Here is a 20,206-nt window from a genome sequence, read left to right on the forward strand (position 1 = left end):
CTGATCGTATGCGACCTTCGTGAACAACGACTACAGACAAAGAGGTGCCATATACTCGCTCTCTACGCCCACGTGTCTGTTTCGATGTGTTTCACCTAGGAGCAGAGAAGAGGGGAACAGACTGACGTAACATAGTCCCGGCATCCTCCGCCGCCACATCATCCTCTTCTCAGCAGCAGAACGACCCTTCTCGGTGAAAGTGAACAGAATATACAGAGGACAGGCAGAGAGGAGACGGAAAAGAAACCAAAACGTATAGAGTAACGATTCTCACATGCTTGCTTTTGGTCGTAGTTGATAAGGACCTCGCGCTTGAACTAGAAATAAGCTACATGATATTTTAGCCGACGTTGTTACTATTTTGGCGTCTATAAACTATTCATTGTTTATGTTAAGAGTATAAACTGTAACACATTGAGGTTTCAACAACTCTTGGAAAATGCTACAATCTCTAACTAGCAATTCGTGTGTGCGGTTGATACAAAGTCACAAATCGACATGGTATTTTTTGCTTCTAGTCTTGGGATATATTCTTTATCTTATATTCGGAGCTGTTGTCTTTTCATCGGTGGAACTGCCTTATGAAGACCGGCTAAGACAGGAGTTACGAACCATCAAAAAACTGTTCCTCCAGGACCACGAATGTCTGTCGGAAGAACGCCTTGAGGAGTTTCTGGAGAAGGCGCTCGAGGCCAGTAACTATGGAGTGTCCATTCTCAATAACGCATCGTCAAATTGGAACTGGGACTTCACCTCCTCGCTCTTTTTCGCCAGTACTGTATTGTCTACCACAGGTGAGTCCGTCATTGGCCTATTAAAGTGTACAGCATTTCAGCCATCTAGGGGTGGGCTGGCTGGAGGTGATGCAGGCTGCGCGTCATAGCTCGTTCTACGTTGGCGCAATGACATCGCTCCCAGAAATGAATAGGTGACGTTCAGAAATGTGTTGCTCTTAATATACCTATTTTCGGAAAAATAAGGGAGTTGCTTGCTTATGTAGTTATAGTTATGATGATGGTTATACAGTTCGTTATTGTCATAACCTTCTTGTAACTAGGCACACAACCTGAAAGCAGTTTGCGTTTTGTTGCCTGTGACACTGAAATGTACACTTTCGAGACACTGTACACCCAAGTAACACCTGGCTTTGTTATCTGAACTCAGCTCAGTGATGACAATACATATATGCCCCCAATGCAGCCATTGCACACAACAAAGGCCTACTATATAGGCCTACCCCCCAAAATAGATGTCTGCATAGCTGTGTTGCAGCATAGCTGTGTTGCAGCACCCCCTGACACATCAGAATAATACAGAAAAAAATCATTTTAAAAAGTACGATATTTTTTTTAGCAAAAGTAACGCACTGGGCCTTTACTAGTCCTGTATTAGCGGACATATATAGGCGCTTGTAGCGCAGGGCAAAAACAATTCTGCTTCGCCACACCCTCCCCCCTGATCTCATGTCCTGGTCAGGTAAAACTCTGGGTCCTATTTGTAGGCCATGACAGAACATGATTATTATTTCCTTTTCATCTGTGTTATGACTATAGGGCTGGGAGTTTCTTGCCGGGTCATGTGAATTGGAAACCCTTTCAAACTACCACAAACCTTGTTATTATTCATTCTGAATCTGATATCATAAGAGCCAGAGACAACAACTTAAATGGACAACATACTCTGTAGTATAGTTAAGCTGCAGCTGGCCCAGAACAGAGCAGCTCGTCTTGCTCTTCATTGTAATCAGATGGCTAATATTAATCATATGCATGCCAGTCTCTCTTGGCTAAGAGTTGAGACGGGCTGCATCACTTCTTATTTTTTACAAGAAACATTAATGTGTTGAAAAATCCTAATTGTTTGCATAGTCAACTTATGCACAGCTCTGATGCACACACGTACCCCACCAGACATGCCACCAGGGGTCTTTTCACAGTCCCAAATCCAGAACAAATACAAGAAGGTATACAGTATTATATAGAGCCATTATTGCATGGAACACAGAACTGATCAAAATAGAACCCCAGAACTGGTCATCTTAAATAGACCACAGAACTGGTCATCTTTAAATAGACCACAGAACTGGTCATCTTAAACAGACCACAGAACTGGTCATCTTTAAATAGACCACAGAACTGGTCATCTTAAACAGACCACAGAACTGGTCATCTTAAATAGACCACAGAACTGGTCATCTTTAAATAGACCACAGAACTGGTCATCTTAAACAGACCACAGAACTGGTCATCTTAAACAGACCACAGAACTGGTCATCTTAAACAGACCACAGAACTGGTCATCTTAAACAGACCACAGAACTTCTGGTGTGAGTGCCATGAGCTACAGAACAGAGTTCCCAACCCTCTAGATCGTGTTGTTTTGTCTAAATCACGTATGATGGTTTGCTGTTGCTACCTGCTATTAATGTGTTCAGCTGTGCAATAGACTACTGTCATCACTACTACTGCCTTGTAATGTGGTTCAGCTGGGCAGTAGACTACTGTCATCACTACTACTGCCTTGTAATGTGGTTCAGCTGGGCAGTAGACTACTGTCATCACTACTACTGCCTTGTAATGTGGTTCAGCTGGGCAGTAGACTACTGTCATCACTACTACTGCCTTGTATGTGGTTCAGCTGGGCAGTAGACTACTGTCATCACTACTACTGTCTTGTAATGTGGTTCAGCTGTGCAGTAGACTACTGTCATCACTACTACTGCCATGGAATGTGGTTCAGCTGGGCAGTAGACTACTGTCATCACTACTACTGCCTTGTAATGTGGTTCAGCTGGGCAGTAGACTACTGTCATCACTACTACTGCCTTGTAATGTGGTTCAGCTGAGCAGTAGACTACTGTCATCACTACTACTGCCTTGTAATGTGGTTCAGCTGGGCAGTATACTACTGTCATCACTACTACTGCCTTGTAATGTGGTTCAGCTGGGCAGTAGACTACTGTCATCACTACTACTGCCTTGTAATGTGGTTCAGCTGGGCAGTAGACTACTGTCATCACTACTACTGCCTTGTAATGTGGCTCAGCTTGGCAGTAGACTACTGTCATCACTACTACTGCCTTGTAATGTGGCTCAGCTTGGCAGTAGACTACTGTCATCACTACTACTGCCTTGTAATGTGGTTCAGCTGGGCAGTAGACTACTGTCATCACTACTACTGCCTTGTAATGTGGTTCAGCTTGGCAGTAGACTACTGTCATCACTACTACTGCCTTGTAATGTGGTTCAGCTGGGCAGTAGACTACTGTCATCACTACTACTGCCTTGTAATGTGGTTCAGCTGGGCAGTAGACTACTGTCATCACTACTACTGCCTTGTAATGTGGTTCAGCTGGGCAGTAGACTACTGTCATCACTACTACTGCCTTGTATGTGGTTCAGCTGGGCAGTAGACTACTGTCATCACTACTACTGTCTTGTAATGTGGTTCAGCTGTGCAGTAGACTACTGTCATCACTACTACTGCCATGGAATGTGGTTCAGCTGGGCAGTAGACTACTGTCATCACTACTACTGCCTTGTAATGTGGTTCAGCTGGGCAGTAGACTACTGTCATCACTACTACTGCCTTGTAATGTGGTTCAGCTGAGCAGTAGACTACTGTCATCACTACTACTGCCTTGTAATGTGGTTCAGCTGGGCAGTATACTACTGTCATCACTACTACTGCCTTGTAATGTGGTTCAGCTGGGCAGTAGACTACTGTCATCACTACTACTGCCTTGTAATGTGGTTCAGCTGGGCAGTAGACTACTGTCATCACTACTACTGCCTTGTAATGTGGCTCAGCTTGGCAGTAGACTACTGTCATCACTACTACTGCCTTGTAATGTGGCTCAGCTTGGCAGTAGACTACTGTCATCACTACTACTGCCTTGTAATGTGGTTCAGCTGGGCAGTAGACTACTGTCATCACTACTACTGCCTTGTAATGTGGTTCAGCTTGGCAGTAGACTACTGTCATCACTACTACTGCCTTGTAATGTGGTTCAGCTGGGCAGTAGACTACTGTCATCACTACTACTGCCTTGTAATGTGGTTCAGCTGGGCAGTAGACTACTGTCATCACTACTACTGCCTTGTAATGTGGTTCAGCTGGGCAGTAGACTACTGTCATCACTACTACTGCCTTGTAATGTGGTTCAGCTGGGCAGTAGACTACTGTCATCACTACTACTGCCTTGTAATGTGGTTCAGCTGGGCAGTAGACTACTGTCATCACTACTACTGCCTTGTAATGTGGTTCAGCTGGGCAGTAGACTACTGTCATCACTACTACTGCCTTGTAATGTGGTTCAGCTGGGCAGTAGACTACTGTCATCACTACTACTGCCTTGTAATGTGGTTCAGCTGGGCAGTAGACTACTGTCATCACTACTACTACCTTGTAATGTGGTTCAGCTGGACAGTAGACTACTGTCATCACTACTACTGCCTTGTAATGTGGTTCAGCTGGGCAGTAGACTACTGTCATCACTACTACTGCCTTGTAATGTGGTTCAGCTGGGCAGTAGACTACTGTCATCACTACTACTACCTTGTAATGTGGTTCAGCTGGGCAGTAGACTACTGTCATCACTACTACTGCCTTGTAATGTGGTTCAGCTGGGCAGTAGACTACTGTCATCACTACTACTGCCTTGTAATGTGGTTCAGCTGGGCAGTAGACTACTGTCATCACTACTACTGCCTTGTAATGTGGTTCAGCTGGACAGTAGACTACTGTCATCACTACTACTGCCTTGTAATGTGGTTCAGCTGAGCAGTAGACTACTGTCATCACTACTACTGCCTTGTAATGTGGTTCAGCTGGGCAGTAGACTACTGTCATCACTACTACTGCCTTGTAATGTGGTTCAGCTGGACAGTAGACTACTGTCATCACTACTACTGCCTTGTAATGTGGTTCAGCTGGACAGTAGACTACTGTCATCACTACTACTGCCTTGTAATGTGGTTCAGCTGGGCAGTAGACTACTGTCATCACTACTACTGCCTTGTAATGTGGTTCAGCTGGGCAGTAGACTACTGTCATCACTACTACTGCCTTGTAATGTGGTTCAGCTGGACAGTAGACTACTGTCATCACTACTACTGCCTTGTAATGTGGTTCAGCTGGGCAGTAGACTACTGTCATCACTACTACTGCCTTGTAATGTGGTTCAGCTGGACAGTAGACTACTGTCATCACTACTACTGCCTTGTAATGTGGTTCAGCTGGACAGTAGACTACTGTCATCACTACTACTGCCTTGTAATGTGGCTCAGCTTGGCAGTAGACTACTGTCATCACTACTACTGCCTTGTAATGTGGTTCAGCTGGGCAGTAGACTACTGTCATCACTACTACTACCTTGTAATGTGGTTCAGCGGGACAGTAGACTACTGTCATCACTACTACTGCCTTGTAATGTGGTTCAGCTGGGCAGTAGACTACTGTCATCACTACTACTGCCTTGTAATGTGGTTCAGCTGGGCAGTAGACTACTGTCATCACTACTACTGCCTTGTAATGTGGTTCAGCTGGACAGTAGACTACTGTCATCACTACTACTGCCTTGTAATGTGGTTCAGCTGGACAGTAGACTACTGTCATCACTACTACTGCCTTGTAATGTGGTTCAGCTGGACAGTAGACTACTGTCATCACTACTACTGCCTTGTAATGTGGTTCAGCTGAGCAGTAGACTACTGTCATCACTACTACTGCCTTGTAATGTGGTTCAGCTGGGCAATAGACTACTGTCATCACTACTACTGCCTTGTAATGTGGTTCAGCTGGGCAGTAGACTACTGTCATCACTACTACTGCCTTGTAATGTGGTTCAGCTGGACAGTAGACTACTGTCATCACTACTACTGCCTTGTAATGTGGTTCAGCTGGACAGTAGACTACTGTCATCACTACTACTGCCTTGTAATGTGGTTCAGCTGGGCAGTAGACTACTGTCATCACTACTACTGCCTTGTAATGTGGTTCAGCTGGGCAGTAGACTACTGTCATCACTACTACTGCCTTGTAATGTGGTTCAGCTGAGCAGTAGACTACTGTCATCACTACTACTGCCTTGTAATGTGGTTCAGCTGGACAGTAGACTACTGTCATCACTACTACTACCATGAACGTGTAGATGAAAAAAAGTGATGCAAATATTTGGGAAGTAGGTAACACTTTGTATTAAGGTTGGTCTTAACTAATATCAATATTGTATTAAGATGTTGTTAGATAATGCTGTACTTTAACATGGATCATAATATGAATTAAACACTGCTTTGTGTTTCCTCCAGGATACGGTCACACCGCTCCGCTCTCCGACGGGGGAAAAGCTTTTTGTATCGTCTACTCTGTGCTCGGCATCCCCTTCACCCTCCTCTTCCTCACTGCCGTGGTCCAACGCATCATGATCTTCAGCACACGCCGGCCCGTCATGTATGTGTCCACCCGCTGGGGCCTGTCCAAACCTTTGGTAGCCATGGTCCACGCCACGCTCCTCGCCATCCTGGCTGCTTCCTGTTTCTTCCTCATCCCGGCAGCCATCTTCTCCTCCCTAGAGGAGAACTGGAACTTCCTGGAGAGTTTCTACTTCTGTTTTATATCTCTCAGTACCATCGGACTGGGAGATTACGTACCAGGAGAGTCCTTCAACCAGAGGTTCAGACAGATCTATAAAGTGGGCATCACTGGTAAGTGTTCACATTTGTTTGCTTGAATTTCTTTTAGCACACAATAGGTGCTGGTCTTCCAAGAGTCCATGAGAGATTGATAAATGATCCAGAACTGGGGTGATGAATGATCCAGAACTGGGGAGATGAATGATCTAGAACTGGGGTGATGAATGATCTAGAACTGGGGTGATGAATGATCTAGAACTGGGGTGATGAATGATCCAGAACTGGGGTGATGAATGATCCAGAACTGGGGTGATGAATGATCCAGAACTGGGGTGATGAATGATCCAGAACTGGGGTGATGAATGATCTAGAACTGGGGTGATGAATGATCCAGAACTGGGGTGATGAATGACCCAGAACTGGGTTGTCCAAATTAAAGTGAACTTAAATAACCATATAAATAGAGATACAGCATCATCCAACACCTTGAGGCTCTGCATTGGACAGGTTCGTCTTGAGGCTCTGGATGCTATTGGACAGGTTCGTTGTGAGGCTCTAGATGCTATTGGACAGGTTTGTCGTGAGGCTCTGGATGCTATTGGACAGGTTTGTCTTGAGGCTCTAGATGCTATTGGACAGGTTTGTCTTGAGGCTCTAGATGCTATTGGACAGGTTTGTCTTGAGGCTCTAGATGCTATTGGACAGGTTTGTATTGAGGCTCTAAATGCTATTGGACAGGTTTGTCTTGAGGCTCTGGATGCTATTGGACAGGTTTGTCTTGAGGCTCTGGATGCTATTGGACAGGTTTCAAATCAAATGAAATGTATTTATATACATTTTTCTTACATCAGCTGATATCTCAAAGTGCTGTACAGAAACCCAGCCTAAAACCTCAAACAGCAAGCAATGCATCAGCTGATATCTCAAAGTGCTGTACAGAAACCCAGCCTAAAACCTCAAACAGCAAGCAATGCAGGTGTAGAAGCACGGTGGCTAGGAAAAACTCCCTAGAAAGGCCAAAACCTAGGAAGAAACGTAGAGAGGAACCAGTCTATGAGGGGTGGCCAGTCCTCTTCTGGCTGTGCCAGGTGGAGATTATAACAGAACATGGCCAAGATGTTCAAATGTTCATAAATGACCAGCATGGTCAAATAATAATAATCACAGTGGTTGTAGAGGGTGCAACAGGTCAGCACATCAGGAGTAAATGTCAGTTGGCTTTTCATAGCCGATCATTGAGAGTATCTCTATCGCTCCTGCTGTCTCTAGAGAGTTGAAAACAGCAGGTCTGGGACAGGTAGCACGTCTGGTGAACAGGTCAGGGTTCCATAGCCGCAGGCAGAACAGTTGAACCTGGAGCAGCCGCATGGCCAGGTGGACTGGAGACAGCAAGGAGTCATCATGCCAGGTGGTCCTGAGGCATGGTCCTAGGGCTCAAGTCCTCAGAGAAAGAGAGAATTAGAGAGAGCATACTTAAATTCACACAGGACACCGGATAAGACGAGAAATACTCCAGATATAACAGACTGACCCTAGCCCCCCGACACATAAACTACTGCAGTATAAATACTGGAGGCTGAGACAGGAGGGGTCAGGAGACACTGTGGCCCCGTCCCGACGATACCCCCGGACAGGGCCAAACAGGCAGGATATAACCCCACCCACTTTGCCAAAGCACAGCCCCCACACCACTAGAGGGATATCTTCAACCACCAATTTACCATCCTTAGACAAGGCCGTGTATAGCCCACAAAGATCTCCACCACGGCACAACCCAAGGGGGGGCGCCAACCCAGACAGGAAGACCACGTCAGTGACTCAACCCACTCAAGTGACGCACTCCTGACATGGACGGCATGGAAGCGCACCAGTAAGCCAGTGATTAGGCCCCTGTAATAGGGTAAGAGACAGAGAATCCCAATGGATAGGTTTGTCTTGAGGCTCTAGATGCTATTGGACAGGTTTGTCTTGAGGCTCTAGATGCTATTGGACGGGTTTGTCTTGAGGCTCTAGATGCTATTGGACAGGTTTGTCTTGAGGCTCTAGATGCTATTGGACAAGTTTGTCGTGAGGCTCTAGATGCTATCGGACAAGTTTGTCTTGAGGCTGTAGATGCTATTGGACAAGTTTGTCTTGAGGCTCTAGATGCTATTGGACAAGTTTGTCTTGAGGCTCTAGATGCTATTGGACAGGTTTGTCTTGAGGCTCTAGATGCTATTGGACAAGTTTGTCTTGAGGCTCTAGATGCTATTGGACAAGTTTGTCTTGAGGCTCTAGATGCTATTGGACAAGTTTGTCTTGAGGCTCTAGATGCTATTGGACAAGTTTGTCTTGAGGCTCTAGGTGCTATTGGACAGGCTCAAATTGCTCTTTAGAAGCCAAAAACCAGAAGCCTTTTGCTGTGAAAGAGAAAACAGCTCCTGGCTAAGAAGAGAGAAAAAGGCTGATTTTGAACTTAGTAGGGGGACCTGTATATTTGATTTGGATTGCCCTCAGCACTTCTGGCATGTTTGTGAAGTTTGGCTGAATCTGAGACAGGAGAATCTTCCCATATCTTTCCTGAACATCCCCTCTTCCTTCATCAATACACAGAAAGTCTAAATTAATGTAGACTGCTACTGCTATTCAGAGACTTTAGTTGATTATGACCATAGTAATGATCATGATAATAATGAGCTCATCTATTATTGGGAAAACCAACACCAAAACCTTTCTACTGATTACACACTGCTTGCTGGGCTCATCATTGCACTTTCCCTCCCCCTAGTGGTTAGATAGAAAAACAAACAATGTTGTGAGGTTGTGATTGCCATGATATGAACTGAGTCAGCTGAGGGTTTCAATGAGCCAGTGATGAGTTGGAGAAGAGGAGCACTGCAGATAGCCCATTCAGTATTTATATCATACTATGCATGTGAGGATAAGAACCATGGAGAGAGAGTGATCAAATGACAATATTAATGGATAATCTCTCTCTCTCTCTCTCTCTCTCTCTCTCTCTCTCTCTCTCTCTCTCTCTCTCTCTCTCTCTCTCTCTCTCTCTCTCTCCAGTCTACCTCCTCCTGGGCTTGGTCGTGATGCTTGTGGTCCTGGAGACGTTCTGTGAGCTGCAGCAGCTGAAGACCCTGAGGAAGATGTTCTATCTGAAGAAGGAGAAACCACAGGACCGCCTGGCTATACTGGAGCATGACCATCTGGCCTTCACCGCCGTGTCCCACCAGAACAACTCCACCTCGCTCAGGGAGGACAACACCAAGAACCTGCCCTTCGTTAGTGTCCCCGAGCTGGCCTCGCCCGGTGGGGACGACCCCATGATCGGCTAGAAAGGGGGTGGGGATAGTTAAAATGTTGGGGTGAAACTAGGGAAGGCCAAGGAGAGTAGAAGTGTAGTGAGGGGGGAGGGATGGTGAAACTAAGGTTGCAATCCAATTCTCTATCCTTCTTCTGAAGTGTGCACTTGATCACTGCATTTGTCACTATACCCTGATGAAGACAGCTTGTCTGTCGAAACGTTGGTTATTAGGATATTAAATGATTGCATCTGAGCCCCTGGGTGTGCAGCTCTCCTTTCCTTTTTCAAGTGTTCTACTCCGCTAGCCAGCACCTCGCCTAAACACGTGTTCTACTCGGCTAGCCAGCACCTCGCCTAAACAGGTGTTCTACTCCGCTAGCCAGCACCTCGCCTAAACACGTGTTCTACTCCGCTAGCCAGCAGCACGCCTAAACAGGTGTTCTACTCCGCTAGCCAGCACCTCGCCTAAACAGGTGTTCTACTCCGCTAGCCAGCACCTCGCCTAAACAGGTGTTCTACTCCGCTAGCCAGCACCTCGCCTAAACACGTGTTCTACTCGGCTAGCCAGCACCTCGCCTAAACAGGTGTTCTACTCCGCTAGCCAGCACCTCGCCTAAACAGGTGTTCTACTCCGCTAGCCAGCACCTCGCCTAAACACGTGTTCTACTCCGCTAGCCAGCAGCACGCCTAAACAGGTGTTCTACTCCGCTAGCCAGCACCTCGCCTAAACAGGTGTTCTACTCCGCTAGCCAGCACCTCGCCTAAACACGTGTTCTACTCCGCTAACCAGCACCTCGCCTAAACACGTGTTCTACTCCGCTAGCCAGCACCTCGCCTAAACACGTGTTCTACTCCGCTAGCCAGCACCTCGCCTAAACACGTATTCTACTCCGCTAGCGAGCACCTCGCCTAAACACGTGTTCTACTCCGCTAGCCAGCACCTCGCCTAAACACGTGTTCTACTCCGCTAGCCAGCACCTCGCCTAAACACGTGTTCTACTCCGCTAGCCAGCACCTCGCCTAAACACGTGTTCTACTCCGCTAGCCAGCACCTCGCCTAAACAGGTGTTCTACTCCGCTAGCCAGCACCTCGCCTAAACACGTGTTCTACTCCGCTAGCCAGCACCTCGCCTAAACACGTGTTCTACTCCGCTAGCCAGCACCTCGCCTAAACACGTGTTCTACTCCGCTAGCCAGCACCTCGCCTAAACACGTGTTCTACTCGGCTAGCCAGCACCTCGCCTAAACACGTGTTCTACTCCGCTAGCCAGCACCTCGCCTAAACACGTGTTCTACTCCGCTAGCCAGCACCTCGCCTAAACAGGTGTTCTACTCCGCTAGCCAGCACCTCGCCTAAACACGTGTTCTACTCCGCTAGCCAGCACCTCGCCTAAACACGTGTTCTACTCGGCTAGCCAGCACCTCGCCTAAACACGTGTTCTACTCCGCTAGCCAGCACCTCGCCTAAACACGTGTTCTACTCCGCTAGCCAGCACCTCGCCTAAACAGGTGTTCTACTCCGCTAGCCAGCACCTCGCCTAAACACGTGTTCTACTCGGCTAGCCAGCACCTCGCCTAAACACGTGTTCTACTCCGCTAGCCAGCACCTCGCCTAAACACGTGTTCTACTCCGCTAGCCAGCACCTCGCCTAAACACGTGTTCTACTCCGCTAGCCAGCACCTCGCCTAAACACGTGTTCTACTCCGCTAGCCAGCACCTCGCCTAAACACGTGTTCTACTCCGCTAGCCAGCACCTCGCCTAAACAGGTGTTCTACTCCGCTAACCAGCAGCTTGCCTAAACACGTGTTCTACTCCGCTAGCCAGCACCTCGCCTAAACACGTGTTCTACTCCGCTAGCCAGCACCTCGCCTAAACACGTGTTCTACTCCGCTAGCCAGCACCTCGCCTAAACACGTGTGCGTTTCTTTCGCCTCTTGATCACTGCCTACCATCAATTCTCTCCAGGTGAAACTCTCTGTAACATTAGCTGATAATCTCTCGGCGAAACTCTACCCAATCGATGCTTACACCAATTCAATGCTTTTCAATAAGAAGGGTAGAGAATCGGGATGCAACCTATGAACGGTGAGGGAACGGTGATACCGGGGTCTCATAGGAGAGTAGAAGGGTATTTCAGAGAACTTCTGAACTTAAGCTTCAGCAAAAGGATCCATTTTAAAAACAAAAGCTTGACTTCAAACCACTGTTAGTAATATTGAATACGATAGTATTTTAGCCCTTTATCGTCCACGGGAACTTAACTATCCCTCGTAATGACACACAAAATGTAGCCTTCATATGTCTAGTTGATGTGTACGCTGGGTAACTTAACGATAAGGGAAATGTCTGCCTTACTATTGGAGCTTCGTTCATTGTCAGGATCCTTGTTCAGAACAGCCTTGCTATCTATCTACCGTTCTTATATAGACTATATCCATATCTATCATGTGTTTATGAACACGCTTATAGTGAGTTATGATGCAGTCATAATGCCTTATGAGCACAGCTATAAACACATAGATATGGGCTTCGTAGAAAGTTGATAGAAAGTCCTACTAACTTGACAATAGCACAGTTGGGAACATTTAACAGGACATCCACCTGGGAAAATGGAAGCTAATATCACGTTATACTGTTAGAGTCTGTACACATAGTACTGTAGTTCTAAGGTACATTTTACAGGAGTGAACTGAAACGCATGTATTCAGGTTAACTGGATCAGGTATACAACCGTAGCCCATTTCATCATTGTGAAATGCCCTGAACATGAATTACAGTAAGATGTTTATTTGATGCTAGTTTAAAGTACAAGTTGTGATGTTATGTTGAGGTAGTTGTAAATGTTTCTTGACTAGTGCTGTACTGTCTGTATTTCTCACGTTATTTAGTCTGAAAGAAATGGACTTACTGTGTGGCTTATTGTATGTTAAAGGGACGGTTAAGAAGGGAACAAAGCAGGTCTGAATCATGGTTCACTGCCAGAAGAAATGATGCTGTATAGAACCATGAAAGGTTCAGTGACTCATCTCATAAAGCACCTTTATTTTTAGCAGTGTATTATCATCAATCATATGACCACAGCAGGTTTCTGAACACCTTGTGTGAACCACTCAGAAATGGGAAATGACCGGGTTGAACATTTTGGACCAAAAATGATTGGTTCTGGAAAGTACAAAAGTTATGTCCTGAACTTCAGATTTAAGTGAGAGGACAAAGAAGAACTGAATTTAGAAGAAGTGATGTTGTTGTTAGAAGACTTGCAGTGTGTGTACAGATATAGGATCTTAATTTGACCAGTATTGTCACAGCAAAATAATCCTGCAGGAACAGGATTTTAACATGTAGTCCATAATGTTGCTTGATTAGTGGTTAGGCTGGCCAAAAGTAGGCTACATGAAAAGTGCAATAATGTTAATATAACTGTGTTAGTGTGGGTTTTTAGTGAATGTATGTAAATCACAAAGCTCATCTGCAACAAAGAGTGATCAAATTAAGAGCCTACATCTGTAATGCTTCAGGACTGCTCTCTGACAGACAAGAAAAGTCTGATTATTTGATACTGCAAATCACTATTTAAAAACATGATTATAAACTAGCTTTGAACTATTTTAGAAAGAGCTTAGTATTTCTGGGGGATGTTAAGAGGAGTGTTTACAAATGTGTGTTTGTAATTTATGCAGATGATGATTCTAATAAAGGTACTCCGTGAGAGACTCAGAGGAACTTGACTATAGAAAACACTGATTGACAGCAGGCAGACAGGACTGCTTTACAGTACAATGCAGTAGAAACATTTCCCTGGACAACTCTTTAACTGATTTGTAATAGCTACACTATAATGAATTAACTGACATATATTGCCCAAATTAAGATCTACAAAAATTAACTAAATTAAGATTTAAGTTAAGATGTACAGAAGGGAATATTAATTTATTTGCTTGTATTTGCTTGATGTCATCCTGTATTTGAAACGTATTTGTTTGAAGCATACATGTGAGTACAAGCTGACTTGTGGACATCCTGGTATTATTATTGTGGACATACTGGTATTATTATTGTGGACATCCTGGTATTATTATTGTGGACATCCTGGTATTATTATTGTGGACATCCTGGTATTATTATTGTGGACATACTGGTATTATTATTGTGGACATCCTGGTATTATTATTGTGGACATCCTGGTATTATTATTGTGGACATCCTGGTATTATTATTGTGGACATTGTCACGCCCTGACCTTAGTATTCTTTGTTTTCTTTATATATTTTGGTTAGGTCAGTGTGTGACATGGGTGATGTATGTGTTTTTGTACTATCTAGGGGTTTTGTATGTTCATGGGGTTGTGTACTATCTAGGTGTTTTGTATGTCTATGGTTGCCTAGATTGGTTCTCAATCAGAGGCAGCTGTTTATCGTTGTCTCTGATTGGGAACCATATTTAGGCAGCCATATTCTTTGGGTAATTCGTGGGTTATTGTCTATGTGTTAGTTGCCTGTGTCTGCACTTATCATATATACCTTCACGGTCGTTTTGTTGTTTTGTCATTTTGTTTAAGTGTTCTTCGTCTTATTAAAGATGTGTTCATCTCACGCTGCGCCTTGGTCTCCTCCATACAACGAACGTGACAGAATAACTCACCAAACAAGGACCAACCAGCGTGAAAGGGAGGAACAGCGCTTTGGGGAAGAATGGACCCAGGGGAAGGATGAGTGGGTGACAACCTGGGAGGAGATAGAGAGGTGGTCGATCGATCCAGGGAGAGTACCAGAGCCCGCTTTGGATTCTATGGAACAGTGCGAGGAGGGATACAGGAGAATGGAGGAATGGCAACGATATAGTTTTACATTTTTAAAATGTACCTTTATTTAACAAGGCAAGTCAGTTAAGAACAAATTCTTATTTTCAATGACCGCTTAGGAACAGTGGGTTAACTGCCTGTTCAGGGGCAGAACGACAGATTTGTACCTTGTCAGCTCAGGGATTTGAACTTGCAACCTTCCGGTTACTAGTCCAACAACTAGGCTACCCTGCTAGTAAGGGTACACGGCTAGCACGGAAGCCTGAGAGGCAGCCCCAATAAAAACATTTGGGGAGGCACACGAGGAGATTGGCTAAGTCAGGTAGGAGACCTGAGCCAACTCCTCGTGCCTACCGTGGGGAGCGTGTTACTGGTCAGGCACCGTGTTATGCAGTGGAATGCACAGTGTCTCCAGTGTGCATTTCTGAATGGGCATCCAGCCAGGAAGGAGGGTGCCGACTCAGCGCTCCTGGTCTCCAGTATACCTCCATGGACCAGGATATCCTGCGCCGGCTCTGCGTACTGTGAGTCTGCACAGCCCTGTGCGACCTGTGCCAGCGCGGCAAGTATAACCATCCAGCCAGGACGGGTTGTGTCAGCTCTACACTCCAGACCTCCAGTACGCCTCCACAGCCCAGTACGTCCTGTGCCTGCTCCCCGCACTCGCCCTGAGGTGCGTGTCCCCAGCCCGGTACCACCAGTGCCGGCACCAGGCCTACAGTGCGCCTTGCCAGTCCAGGGCGTCCGGCCACAGTATCCAGTCCAGAGCGTCCGACAGTACCCAGTCCAGAGCGTCTGGCGACAGTACCCAGTCCAGAGCGTCTGGCGACAGTACCCAGTCCAGAGCGTCTGGCGACAGTACCCAGTCCAGAGCGTCTGGCGACAGTACCCAATCCAGAGCGTCTGGCGACAGTACCCAGTCCAGAGCGTCTGGCGACAGTACCCAGTCCAGAGCGTCCGGCGACAGTATCCAGTCCAGAGCGTCCGGCAACAGTATCCAGTCCAGAGCGTCCAGGCGACAGTATCCAGTCCAGAGCGTCCAGGCGACAGTACCCAGTCCAGAGCGTCCGGCCACAGTACCCAGTCCAGAGCGTCCGGCCACAGTACCCAGTCCAGAGCGTCCGGCTACAGTACCCAGTCCAGAGCGTCCGGCGACAGTACCCAGTCCAGAGCGTCTGGCGACAGTACCCAGTCCAGAGCGTCTGGCGACAGTACCCAGTCCAGAGCGTCTGGCGACAGTACCCAGTCCAGAGCGTCTGGCGACAGTACCCAGTCCAGAGCGTCTGGCGACAGTACCCAGTCCAGAGCGTCTGGCGACAGTACCCAGTCCAGAGCGTCTGGCGACAGTACCCAGTCCAGAGCGTCTGGCGACAGTACCCAGTCCAGAGCGTCTGGCGACAGTACCCAGTCCAGAGCGTCTGGCGACAGTACCCAGTCCAGAGCGTCTGGCGACAGTACCCAGTCCAGAGCGTCTGGCGACAGTACCCAGTCCAGAGCGTCTGGCGACAGTACCCAGTCCAGAGCGTCTGGCGACAGTACCCAGTCCAGAGCGTCTGGCGACAGTACCCAGTCCAGAGCGTCTGGCGACAGTACCCAGTCCAGAGCGTCTGGCGACAGTACCCAGTCCAGAGCGTCTGGCGACAGTACCCAGTCCAGAGCGTCCGGCGACAGTACCCAGTCCAGAGCGTCCGGCGACAGTACCCAGTCCAGAGCGTCCGGCGACAGTACCCAGTCCAGAGCGTCCGGCGACAGTACCCAGTCCAGAGCGTCCGGCTACAGTACCCAGTCCAGAGCGTCCGGCTACAGTACCCAGTCCAGAGCGTCCGGCTACAGTACCCAGTCCAGAGCGTCCGGCGACAGTACCCAGTCCAGAGCGTCCGGCGACAGTACCCAGTCCAGAGCGTCCGGCGACAGTACCCAGTCCAGAGCGTCCGGCCACAGTACCCAGTCCAGAGCGTCCGGCCACAGTACCCAGTCCAGAGCGTCCGGCCACAGTACCCAGTCCAGAGCGTCCGGCCACAGTACCCAGTCCAGAGCGTCCGGCGACAGTACCCAGTCCAGAGCTTCCGGCGACAGTACCCAGTCCAGAGCGTCCGGCGACAGTACCCAGTCCCAGCCTTGGTCTCCTCCATACAACGAACGTGACAGACATACTGGTATTATTATTGTGGACATACTGGTATTATTATTATTGTGGACATACTGGTATTATTATTATTATTGTGGACATACTGGTATTATTATTATTATTGTGGACATACTGGTATTATTATTATTATTGTGGACATACTGGTATTATTATTATTGTGGACATACTGGTATTATTATTATTGTGGACATACTGGTATTATTATTATTGTGGACATACTGGTATTATTATTATTGTGGACATACTGGTATTATTATTATTGTGGACATACTGGTATTATTATAACTAACACAGACTATACCTGTATCAACACAACTCAATCATACTATACATTTTTCATTTGGGACTGACTTCTTAGACCACAAGAACCCATCTAATTGTATTGTACCAGACAGGAACTGCTGTTCGTTCTTGAGAATATAGACGTTTTATTTGAACATATGTTTGTATTATGTTGTACGGAATTATGTTTTATCAATCATATCAGAATGTTTCTGCCTTTTTTTTTTACCAAAGTATTTTACAGTGATAGAATGAATATCACACAATATCGAGTATCGCACAATGATAGAATGAATATCGCACAGTATCACACAATGATAGAATGAGTATCATAGAATGAGTATCACACAGTATCACACAATGATAGAATGAGTATCATAGAATGAGTATCACACAGTATCACACAATGATAGAATGAGTATCATAGAATGAGTATCACACAGTATCACACAATGATAGAATGAGTATCACACAGTATCACACAATGATAGAATGAGTATCATAGAATGAGTATCACACAGTATCACACAATGATAGAATGAGTATCGCACAGTATCACACAATGATAGAATGAGTATCATAGAATGAGTATCACACAGTATCACACAATGATAGAATGAGTATCGCACAGTATCGCACAATGATAGAATGAGTATCACACAGTATCACACAATGATAGAATGAATACAAACAAGAATGTATTGTTTTGAATACCGGTTGCTAAAAGAGAGGAATTGTATGTAATCGCATTGGAACTTTGTTAATTGGCCAAAAGGGAGAATTGCAATCTTCCACTGGTCAAGAGGACTGAAAAATATACTGTTTGCAAGACATTGTTCTATTCTTTAAATGATTAAAGACATGCCACCATTGGTCTTATAGTAACTGTAACAGTCCTGGTGTTACTGTAGGGTGTTGGTCTTATAGTAACTGTCCTGGTGTTACTGTATGGTGATGGTCTTATAGTAACTGTAACAGTCCTGGTCAGTGTTACTGTAGGGTGATGGTCTTATAGTAACTGTAACAGTCCTGGTCAGTGTTACTGTAGGGTGATGGTCTTATAGTAACTGTAACAGTCCTGGTGTTACTGTAGGGTGATGGTCTTATAGTAACTGTAACAGTCCTGGTCAGTGTTACTGTAGGGTGATGGTCTTATAGTAACTGTAACAGTCCTGGTCAGTGTTACTGTAGGGTGATGGTCTTATAGTAACTGTAACAGTCCTGGTCAGTGTTACTGTATGGTGATGGTCTTATAGTAACTGTAACAGTCCTGGTCAGTGTTACTGTAGGGTGATGGTCTTATAGTAACTGTAACAGTCCTGGTGTTACTGTAGGGTGTTGGTCTTATAGTAACTGTAACAGTCCTGGTCAGTGTTACTGTAGGGTGTTGGTCTTATAGTAACTGTAACAGTCCTGGTCAGTGTTACTGTATGGTGATGGTCTTATAGTAACTGTAACAGTCCTGGTCAGTGTTACTGTATGGTGATGGTCTTATAGTAACTGTAACAGTCCTGGTGTTACTGTAGGGTGTTGGTCTTATAGTAACTGTAACAGTCCTGGTCAGTGTTACTGTAGGGTGTTGGTCTTATAGTAACTGTAACAGTCCTGGTCAGTGTTACTGTAGGGTGATGGTCTTATAGTAACTGTAACAGTCCTGGTCAGTGTTACTGTATGGTGATGGTCTTATAGTAACTGTAACAGTCCTGGTCAGTGTTACTGTATGGTGATGGTCTTATAGTAACTGTAACAGTCCTGGTCAGTGTTACTGTATGGTGATGGTCTTATAGTAACTGTAACAGTCCTGGTCAGTGTTACTGTAGGGTGTTGGTCTTATAGTAACTGTAACAGTCCTGGTGTTACTGTATGGTGATGGTCTTATAGTAACTGTAACAGTCCTGGTGTTACTGTAGGGTGATGGTCTTATAGTAACTGTAACAGTCCTGGTCAGTGTTACTGTAGGGTGATGGTCTTATAGTAACTGTAACAGTCCTGGTCAGTGTTACTGTAGGGTGATGGTCTTATAGTAACTGTAACAGTCCTGGTGTTACTGTATGGTGATGGTCTTATAGTAACTGTAACAGTCCTGGTCAGTGTTACTGTAGGGTGTTGGTCTTATAGTAACTGTAACAGTCCTGGTGTTACTGTAGGGTGTTGGTCTTATAGTATAGTCTTATAGTAACTGTCCTGGTGTTACTGTAGGGTGTTGGTCTTATAGTAACTGTAACAGTCCTGGTCAGTGTTACTGTAGGGTGTTGGTCTTATAGTAACTGTAACAGTCCTGGTCAGTGTTACTGTAGGGTGATGGTCTTATAGTAACTGTAACAGTCCTGGTCAGTGTTACTGTAGGGTGTTGGTCTTATAGTAACTGTAACAGTCCTGGTGTTACTGTAGGGTGTTGGTCTTATAGTATAGTCTTATAGTAACAGTCCTGGTGTTACTGTAGGGTGATGGTCTTATAGTAACTGTAACAGTCCTGGTGTTACTGTATGGTGATGGTCTTATAGTAACTGTAACAGTCCTGGTGTTGTTCTTATAGTAACTGTAACAGTCCTGGTGTTACTGTAGGGTGTTGGTCTCATAGTAACTGTAACAGTCCTGGTGTTACTGTAGGGTGTTGTTCTTATAGTAACTGTAACAGTCCTGGTGTTACTGTAGGGTGTTGTTCTTATAGTAACTGTAACAGTCCTGGTCAGTGTTACTGTAGGGTGTTGTTCTTATAGTAACTGTAACAGTCCTGGTGTTACTGTAGGGTGTTGTTCTTATAGTAACTGTAACAGTCCTGGTCAGTGTTACTGTAGGGTGATGGTCTTATAGTCTCTGTAACAGTCCTGGTGTTACTGTAGGGTGTTGTTCTTATAGTAACTGTAACAGTCCTGGTCAGTGTTACTGTTGGGTGTATGTTCTATTTCAGTGGCCTGTGTATCTGTGCAACAACACAATACCTAGTTATTAGTGTGCTCTGTTTGGTTTGTCATTGAACTTAATACACATTTAGACTCTTTCAATATAGGATGGGGAAAATAATGTTGTGGAACTGTGTGTACGGCT

The 20,206-nt window shown here is 45.8% G+C and overlaps 1 protein-coding gene across 1 annotated transcript; it reads left to right on the plus strand.

Annotated features, from left to right (window-relative positions):
• On the plus strand, positions 1-10,320 carry LOC110503042 (potassium channel subfamily K member 1). The gene is made up of 3 exons (XM_036960909.1): positions 1-794; positions 6,309-6,704; positions 9,684-10,320. The coding sequence occupies exons 1-3, from the start codon at positions 440-442 to the stop codon at positions 9,953-9,955; spliced, it is 1,023 nt and encodes a 340-aa protein (XP_036816804.1). The 5' UTR covers positions 1-439; the 3' UTR covers positions 9,956-10,320.
• Positions 10,321-20,206: the final 9,886 nt, after the last annotated feature.

This window comes from Oncorhynchus mykiss, chromosome 23 (genome assembly GCF_013265735.2).
Source record: "Oncorhynchus mykiss isolate Arlee chromosome 23, USDA_OmykA_1.1, whole genome shotgun sequence".
Lineage (NCBI taxonomy): Eukaryota > Metazoa > Chordata > Actinopteri > Salmoniformes > Salmonidae > Oncorhynchus > Oncorhynchus mykiss.